The sequence below is a fragment of the Anastrepha ludens genome, chromosome 4 (assembly GCF_028408465.1).
Source record: "Anastrepha ludens isolate Willacy chromosome 4, idAnaLude1.1, whole genome shotgun sequence".
Lineage (NCBI taxonomy): Eukaryota > Metazoa > Arthropoda > Insecta > Diptera > Tephritidae > Anastrepha > Anastrepha ludens.
In genome coordinates this window covers 80,984,644-80,993,482 of record NC_071500.1, presented here as the reverse complement: position 1 = coordinate 80,993,482, position 8,839 = coordinate 80,984,644, and the positions used below count along the sequence as shown (strand labels likewise).

Genomic DNA, 8,839 nt, shown 5'->3' with positions numbered 1-8,839 from the left:
CTGTGCAAGAAGTAGAATGACGTGGCCAGAATGGAACACGGCCCGCACAAACCGACTGTGGAAACTGAACTGGAAGAACATCAGAAATCTTCTTGTGGTCCTAACAGGGCATTGCCTGATTGGCAGGCATGCCAGTAGACTGAGATCACTCTATAACTACATTTCGTTTTCAAAATGATGTGCTTATAAGCAATAACTCATTCGGGGGTTTGCATCGGTATGTCCAGGACCAGTATGACATGAAATGCGTCCTTACATACCACTTAAATTAGGACATCACATAGGATTTTTATGCGCCAATGCGTGAAGGTAGACTTTTGACCATCCGTGACCGATGGGAAAAGTCAATTTAAAAATACATAAATTATCAACAATGGTATATTTAGCAATAAGTATAGTAATTGATCACATCCCGCAATTGAAAAAGTAAAAATAAATAATTTAAATGAGTAGAGGCAAGAATAATCGAATATGGTAAATATGAAATAATTCAAAAGCAAAAGCTAAGATAATTTATTCGCTTCATATTGGCGAAACTTCGCAATTTATATTAAATTTAAAAAATTATTCAGAAAATATGATTCTTGGATTATGTTAAACCTTTTATTTTTAATATCACACTCGGCGATAGCTAATAGCTTCTGTATATGTATACCATATACACATGTCCCACAAAGTCTACGTTCACCCGAATAGCCTCCTTAAATTTATTAAAAACAAAATAGAATATTATGATTAAATTGAAATCTTTACAATTTTTTTATTCACTTCATTCCCAGCTTTCAAGGCCAAAAAAAAAAAAACAAGATTCCCCACTTCACTTTTTAGATAACGGGAAAATAGTTGCAGCAGCATGTAAATGTGACACCAAAAAGTCTGCGTTCAGCCTGCTTGTTTTAATGATACCGATAATTTTAAGATATTTTTCCTTTTTTATATTAATTTTTGATTGCGCATTACTTCGACTGAATGTTAACAAAGCTTAATTTAACATTTTATTTATAACTGGAGATAATTAAAGAACATGGAAGGAAAGAGAAAAGAAATACGGATTTCTGAGAGGAAAATAATTATAAAAGTGTGGAAAGACGGAAAAAGTTTCCGAAATATTGGAAAATCTATTGGGAGAACGTATTCCTCTATTCAGCGAGTTGTGACAAATTTTCGGCAAACTGGAATTTTTACACCTAAGCCCGGGTCAGGGTGTCCGAAAAAATTATCGACCCGGGAAGAGCGTTCTATAATCTACTTGGCAAAGGTTAACACCCGGATTACATCCTCAAAATTAGTTGAAAACATAAATCAAACATTTAAAAAAAGTATTTGCGCGGAAACTGCCAGAAAAGTTCTACGTTAAACTGGATACCATGGTAGAGTCGCCCGAAGAAAGCCTTTCATTTCTCTTGTGAACAGACGTAAACGCATTCAGTTTGCTAATGATTACATAAATAAGCCTCCTGAGTTCTGGGAAAAAGTAATATTTTCAGACGAAAGTAAATTTTGTATATTCGGAATAAAAGTCCGTCAAATTGTTTGGCGAAAACCTGGAACTGCTCTTGAAAGCAAAATCTTGTTGGCACGGTTAAGCACGGAGGTGGCGGGGTTATGGTTTGGGGCTGCATGGCGGCAAATGGGGTGGGTCAGTTAGAATTTATTGATTCGACGATGGATAAATGGGGATACTTGAACATACTAAAACGGAATTTAAAACAACGTGCAGAAAATCTCGACTGACTTATCAAGAACATTTTGGTTTCAACTAGATAACGACCCGAAGCACACAGGCGAGATCGTTAAGCTTTGGCTCTTACACAACGTCCCAAAACAGCTTAAAACACCGCCACAGTCCCCAGATCTTAACCCCATCGAGCATCTGTGGAATCTATTGGAAAAAAGAATTCGTCAACAAGTGATTACTAGTAAAGAGGTTTTGTGAAGTGTCATGCAGGCAGAATGGAGGAAGATAACAGCAGAGGAAACAGAGAAACTACTAAGTTCAATGCCAAATAGGCTGACTGAAGTCCTGAAGCAATGTGGATATCCAACTAAATATTAGATTTAATTTTTGCAAATAGCATATCATGTTTTTGTATTAGACTTTAAGACTGAACGCAGACTTTATGGTCGCTTTATTTACGTGTTATCTAAAAACTTATGTCAGGAATCTTGAAATTTATTTTTGCTTTTGAAACTTAAACATATAATAAACATATAAATATATACACATTTATAAAAATTATAAAATCAGGCTGTGTGTTTCATTCACTAAAAAGTTATTGTAGGGGGAACGCAGACTATGTGGGGCATGTGTATTTATTTATACACATCAATATGTGCATACTCGTATATGAAATACATTTGCATTTTGCATAAAAAATGTTATTTATTTTCAAATTTAATTTACATTTATTTTTCAGGCCGTTCACACCTTGCTTTCATTTAAGTAAAAAAAAACACTTTTTTGCTACCACTTTTATCAAAATTAATTTAATTTTATGCACTTTCTTCAGTCTTCTTGAACACAACCATTTGAAAGAAGTGTCAAAAATCGAATATCCCAAGTGACCAAACCTTTAATAATTGAATCATGGTTTGTATACTCGTACATATACAATGAAATCGGTCTTGAGCATACGTGCATATAAAGATTCATATGAAAAACCACAATTCTCATAAATTATTTTATGCAGAGCATTCTAAAGTACGTATCGCCGTTCAGTTCAACGCATTTTGTTTTGCCATTACACGAAATTATGTATGTTCTTTTCCAAAATATACAGCGGCTCAAAGATATATTTTGCATTGTCCCTTGTATGTACAAATTTCAAATTTCTTACACATAAGTAGACGAAATGTTTAGGGAAGGCTTCTAACCGTTATAGTCATTCCGGTAACCTAGAACCGACTGTAGTAAGAACGATTCCATCTTGCTGAAACAGCCCGTTTCCTGTCGATGAATGGCTTCACCGTAATAAGCAAGAATCTGTAGACAGCTAGAATTTTAACTACCAGCGCTACTCTGGTTACATTTATTTCCGGAGAAAATCAATGAATAATGCTCCATTGCCGATATATTTGAGAACATGCTTTATTTATGTCTCGCAAAATGATTGTTTGTAGCTTTTCGATACTTTGCGGTACACAATTCCAGCATCACTCCTTCATATATTAATCTATCCCCAAGGAGTATGGCAACGCTTTAATTGAACAGCTGTATGCTCGCAAATGTAAATAAAGCACAATTTTTGGCAATTTATAAACTGTTTGTAATCCACTCGTACTTAAAAAGATTTTTGCAATTATTATTATGATTATTATGTCTTTAAAAACCAAAGCAACAGAATATTTGAATGAATTAAAGCACAAATGGTTATTGTTACAAAATACACCTAAGGTTTTCGGATATAATTTAAATGTTACAAAATCTAGGTTCTTGCCCGGAAACAATTTCATTTACATGGAAGTAAGTATTAAAAACAATTATATCCGGTATACTAATGACTGATTTCAGTATAACCCAGAAAGAACCCGGCTTCGTCGTGTGCCTCAGACCATTGCCAAATTGAGACAAACATTTAATGAAGATCTATTTAATTTCAAAAAAATTAATCCACCGGAACTGATAATGAAAATACCATATGAAAACACGGACATTTCTTTAATAATCAATAAAAGTCCCCTAACTCAGTTCCATACGTTGATATGCCCAGATGTTGCAGCAGGACAACCTCAGTGCCTTACTCCATTAGCTTTGAAATTTAGTATATCATTTTTGCTTAACATAGCAGACGAAAAAAAGGCATTCCGAATTGGTTACAATAGTCCCGGTGCATTGGCATCAGTTAATCACCTGCATTTACATCTATTGTACATTACTACAGATCTATACGTGGACAAGGCGGTAAAGCATTTGTTATTAGATACTTAAACGAATTCGTTTAAATTGAATAATATGTTATCTAATTCGCAGGAATTGCAAGTTTTGAAAGGTACACATATTTACCGTTTAAGCGAGAATATGCCGACAGAAGCCGTATGCTTTATATTTAAAAAATCTACTGACGACGAGGCTTTTGTTGTACAATTGCAAAAGCTTTACAACTTTATAGTATGGCTCTGTGATCATAACATTCCACATAACCTATTTCTAACCCCTACGCGAAATGAGCGAGTTGAAGACACCTTAAAAGTGTTTGTGTTTGCACGGAAATCCTTTTGTTACGTGAAGGACTTAAATGTGTGCAATATTGGGTTTTGTGAAATATCCGGCTACGTGACGGTCGGAGGTATAGAATATGAGGTTCACGATTCTTTGTATCCAAGCACATTTTCCTTGATTATTTCCCTTTTTGCAGATGAACATTTGTTTGAAAGTCTTACGGAGCAACAGGTGATAACAAAAATTAAAGATGAAACTGGAAATGTGTACAAAGAAATTTACGAGTATTTCGCACAATAACAAATCCAAGGTAGCAGACAGGCTTGTGTTTATAAGTTGGCAATTTAATATTTACTCAAAAAAAAACATTGTTCTCACCGAAAATTTAAACTTACCACTTATCATCAGAAAAGTTAAAAGCCAAGAGTTTTGTTCAAAAGCTTTTATGTGATGTACAAGTAAAAATTGTACCCATATAAATATGTATTTTTTTTTTTTTTTTTTTTTGTAATAATATAATATATTGTTAATTAACTATAGTCCGTTTTTAGCAATTGCAAAATTTTTGTCTTTATCACTTATATTAGTCGCTTTGGAGTTTGGTTTAATACTATAATCGACCGCAGCGTCGCGTCCTTGTAACTTAATAAGTTGTATTAGGTCAGGTAATTTATCCTCGCCAATGCATGTACGTATGACATTGAAAAATTCCAACAAATGATGCAAATTATGTCTGAAAATAAGAAAATATAATAGTTATGTTAAAACTACTTTTTATGTTAAAACTACTTTACATCATAATTAAGATTGGTCCGAGCAACTCTTTTGTTTTGTACAGGTGATATAAGTACGCTCGTGTATGCTTTTTGCAGGTCAAGCAGCAACAATTCACTAATACTGGTGTAAAATCCTCTTTTAAACTGTAAATATTAAAATAATAAGATAACTAAATTTAATTTAAAAGAAACCTTTACTACCTATCTGTAGTTATATCCAAGAATGGCTCCATGTTTTCACTTTTAGCCTCTGTTAAATTAAAGCTAAATGTTAACAATTTATAATTGGATGCAGCACAGTAGGCATATGATGTATCAAAAATATCCACTCCCAAGGATATTAATTCCAATATTACTGGCGGTGTATACGCTCCAGGCATCATTTTTGGTTTATTAACAGGTAGTTCCTTTAAACAATGTGTCATCACAGATGTTAACTCAGTAGCGCCTACCTCTGTGGCACTAAGCCCGTAGTTATGAAAGCCCTCAAATATATAGCCCCCGGCTGCGTTGCCTCCTTTCGATTTGGCATGATTAATGGAATTTGAACGAGCAAACATGCTGTACCCCCCAACAATTGGTACTAAAATTATAAACATAAATTCATTAAGCAACAGTATTTTTCTTAAATAAAAAATAATTACCAAACAATGTGCACTTTTTTGATATATTTGAATTTTGATGCCGCCCATAACATATATCCATAAACTGTGCTGTTCTATCGATGCTCTTTACTAAACGCTTTTTGGCACTGTCCAAATTTGTATCTGCGTCACAAAAGCCTTGATATATATCGGGTTTTATAATTTCTATAATATCCATATATCTGTTTGCAGTACACGTTTCCTTCCCACGTCTTGTAAAAAGCGGTACCGTGTCTTTATCGTTATGTCCGCTAGGTGTGAACTCACACGGGTTCCGAATCATCAACAGAGACAAACATTCTGGATAACCAACATACCTGCCGAAGGAATCATTGAACAATTTGAGTGAATCCGTCATATGATCGATTGTTGATAATGAAAACTGTAACGCTGGTATCTCCTTGGTAATATATTCAAAAACTTCGGGCGTTAGATACGGAATGCTTCCACCCTACATAAAAACATCAGTTAAAATTCTATATTGCATATGAATCTCCTCCTTCCTCACTTTAGTGGTTTGTAATAACATAGGTGTACGAAATAGCCTCTCTGTTTCATTTTGTACTAAGTGACCAAGCCGCCCAGAAGATTTGCTTATACTCTCAATAACGAATTTCATTCCAAATTTCTGTACTTTTATTTATAAATGGATAAGTTTTGTCGAAATCCCTAAGCTTCCCAGACACGTTGTTTTGAACACATATGCCCTTCATGATTCATCAGCTGGTCCCGATGATGCCACATGGTCCATTTTTCCATTTTAACGACAATAAGCCTATTTTACAAACCAAACGTAAGTTGAGCCTAAGAATGATAGAATAACAGGTTGCGCCATTAAAGTTCGCTACATACATTGCACATATCCATGAGTAAAAACACTTTTAGATGGTTGTCAAAAAAAGTCTACAGCTGAAATAACCTGATTCCAAAACGCGTTTTTTTATAACACGTTTGCATAAAAATTATTAAATTTCATAGAAAATCGCATGTCTAAAAAAAATAAAATGCCTAAAAAATTAAGTGAAAATTCAAAAATTTCTCAATAAAAGCGCAATATTATAGCTAGGAAATATATTAAAAATATTTGTTATTGTAACTTTTTCAAGTCAAAGATATTTTTTTGCATTTATAGATATTCTATTATTTTTAATGTTACCATACAAATTTTAATTGGGTATAACAACCGCGCCAATACGCTCAAACGAAAAGATCAAGCACTCATACCATCCCACACTTGACTGCATGTCAAACTCACACCAGGCACCCTTGGTCAAAAATATGAAAAAGAAAAGTGTTTTTACTTGTACAATGACTACATCCCTTGCTTTAAGTTTGACAGTCAGATAGCTATAACAAGAAATGAACATTTAAAAAGCGTACGCTTTTTGAAGTGAGTCTTTAAATCAGAGAAAGGTGATTTTTAAAATGCGGGACTGCATACTTCCCTGTTGTAGTAACAATAATTATTATAATTGAAGAACAAAAAATTGAGGAAGTGTATTAGTTTCTGAGGGCGATCAAGATCTTATACATATTCACTAAAATTGGTATTGAGATTTTATTATTTATTATTATGTTTTTTTGACCACATGCGTGCACAATAAAAACTATAATTGAAACCATTTCGCTTATATTTAGATATTTAGGATCATATATTTTTCACTTAGGCAACTTCGAGGTACTTCTAGTTACATATATTCTCGGTAACCGAATTGAATTTTCATAATAAACTAATAAATTTGATATCTTTACCCAAATTTGCTCAAATTTGTTTCTCATTTATATCATTTTTGTATTTGTATGGAATTTTGACACTTCTTTACCTTCTATTCATATTGTTTTGATTCTGACGTCAAAGTAAGTTTTAGGAAATCTTCTATTCTATCACTCTTCAATTAAACCCAAGGCAAATTAAACACGTAATAACAGTAGGGTTGCAATTCTGATTTCTTTTTTTTATTTACTCTCTAAATTGTTAAATTTTGTTTAAGTTACTCTGAACTGTAAATTTTTGTAAACAGATTTTCACATTCTAAAGACTAAACGTAAAAGCCACCTTCTTATAAACCACCTCTTCACAATGAGTCCGTTCTGACTGCAAACTATATTATAGGTATTTGAGTCAAATAAAATGCAAACTAAATGCAGAAAATGAATGGAATTGAAATAAAATGAGCAGATTCAAATGCATCCTATTCGATTAAAGCTTAAAAGAGTGTAAAAAATGCGAGGCTTCATAAAAGCTCCTGAAACATGAATGTGTGTCCCGAGTTCAAAGTTATGGTTGCACTCACCGTCTACGACTACCATAAATTCCGACCGTTTCCACGACAGTCGGTTCTACGTTACCGAAACGACCCGGATTTATATCCGGCCAAGGACTGTCACTCCAGCAGCATTCCCCGTATGCTACTACAACAACAACAACAACAACCATAAATTCTATTAAAATCCTCTTTAAAAACTTGTTTATATACAAGGAAATTCAATATTTGCTTTCACGGCAAGAAAATCTGTTTTGTATGCAGCAATATTTTCATTGTGGCACCACGGTACGTTTTATACGTCACGTCAGTCAAATGTGTTGTCACAACGAACAGAACGCACCCATTGTGACCGCCCTATTACTAAGTGATCTTCAGCCCATTTCTGTACGAAATCGACAAAATTGTCGATTATAATGACATCATATCGAATCGATTCGAATTGCTCGATTGGAATTTGTGGAACGGAGTCAACAATTCTTTGTGGCAACATAAAGAAAAGTAAGCATGAAATTATTCTTACTTCGTATGACCAAACCTTGTGATCTATCTATTCATTCGGAATACTTTCAATCTAGTATTTGCACTGAAATGGAATGGAACACGTCAATTATCTACCACGGTTGCCGATCAATTCGATTAATTTTTTAGAGAAGCACAACTGGGATCGGTGACGTCATTTTGACGTAAAATCAACTATTTCAATCGAGAAATTGATCGAGAATAGATATAGAAATGCGCTCCTCGTAAAACTGTTTCATGCATGAATTGTTTCATACACTTTTAAGGGAAAAACTTGTTTAGCATGATTCCAAGACAGCTGGATTCTCCTGTTTTTTGAGGGAAAAGTGTTTGATTATACGTTTTCTTCGTTTTTTTTTTCAAAACCTACAGAGGCAGAAGTAATCATCATAACTTTACTGTGAACAGTTTTAAAAGAACAGTAGTAAAAAGAGAGGTTTTCTTATCACTCACTTATTGAAACAAAAGTTCTTA

The 8,839-nt window shown here is 33.7% G+C and overlaps 2 protein-coding genes across 2 annotated transcripts; one reads left to right on the top strand and one right to left on the bottom strand.

Annotated features, from left to right (window-relative positions):
- The first annotated feature begins 3,021 nt into the window (after positions 1 to 3,021).
- Positions 3,022 to 4,698, top strand: LOC128859980 (GDP-D-glucose phosphorylase 1). Its single transcript, XM_054097169.1, has 4 exons — positions 3,022 to 3,463; positions 3,512 to 3,901; positions 3,971 to 4,286; positions 4,356 to 4,698. The coding sequence occupies exons 1-4, from the start codon at positions 3,308 to 3,310 to the stop codon at positions 4,457 to 4,459; spliced, it is 966 nt and encodes a 321-aa protein (XP_053953144.1). The 5' UTR covers positions 3,022 to 3,307; the 3' UTR covers positions 4,460 to 4,698.
- LOC128859978 (queuine tRNA-ribosyltransferase accessory subunit 2) lies at positions 4,683 to 6,283 on the bottom strand. Its single transcript, XM_054097167.1, has 5 exons — positions 6,088 to 6,283; positions 5,580 to 6,030; positions 5,137 to 5,518; positions 4,954 to 5,079; positions 4,683 to 4,892 (listed from the first exon to the last, which is right to left on the bottom strand). The coding sequence occupies exons 1-5, from the start codon at positions 6,196 to 6,198 to the stop codon at positions 4,694 to 4,696; spliced, it is 1,269 nt and encodes a 422-aa protein (XP_053953142.1). The 5' UTR covers positions 6,199 to 6,283; the 3' UTR covers positions 4,683 to 4,693.
- Between the last annotated feature and the right edge of the window lie 2,556 nt (positions 6,284 to 8,839).

What these genes read in the sequence shown, in the direction of transcription:
- LOC128859978 (XM_054097167.1), bottom strand. Translation starts at nt 6,198, where the DNA reads ATGAAATTCGTTATTGAGAGTATAAGCAAATCTTCTGGGCGGCTTGGT. An exon ending in AAAAAAGTGCACATTGTTTG is followed by an intron (nt 5,519 to 5,579) that starts GTAATTATTTTT and finishes TTATAATTTTAG; the next exon opens with TACCAATTGTTGGGGGGTAC. An exon ending in TTGGATATAACTACAGATAG is followed by an intron (nt 5,080 to 5,136) that starts GTAGTAAAGGTT and finishes TAATATTTACAG; the next exon opens with TTTAAAAGAGGATTTTACAC.
- LOC128859980 (XM_054097169.1), top strand. Translation starts at nt 3,308, where the DNA reads ATGATTATTATGTCTTTAAAAACCAAAGCAACAGAATATTTGAATGAA. An exon ending in ACAATTTCATTTACATGGAA is followed by an intron (nt 3,464 to 3,511) that starts GTAAGTATTAAA and finishes GACTGATTTCAG; the next exon opens with TATAACCCAGAAAGAACCCG. An exon ending in ATCTATACGTGGACAAGGCG is followed by an intron (nt 3,902 to 3,970) that starts GTAAAGCATTTG and finishes TCTAATTCGCAG; the next exon opens with GAATTGCAAGTTTTGAAAGG.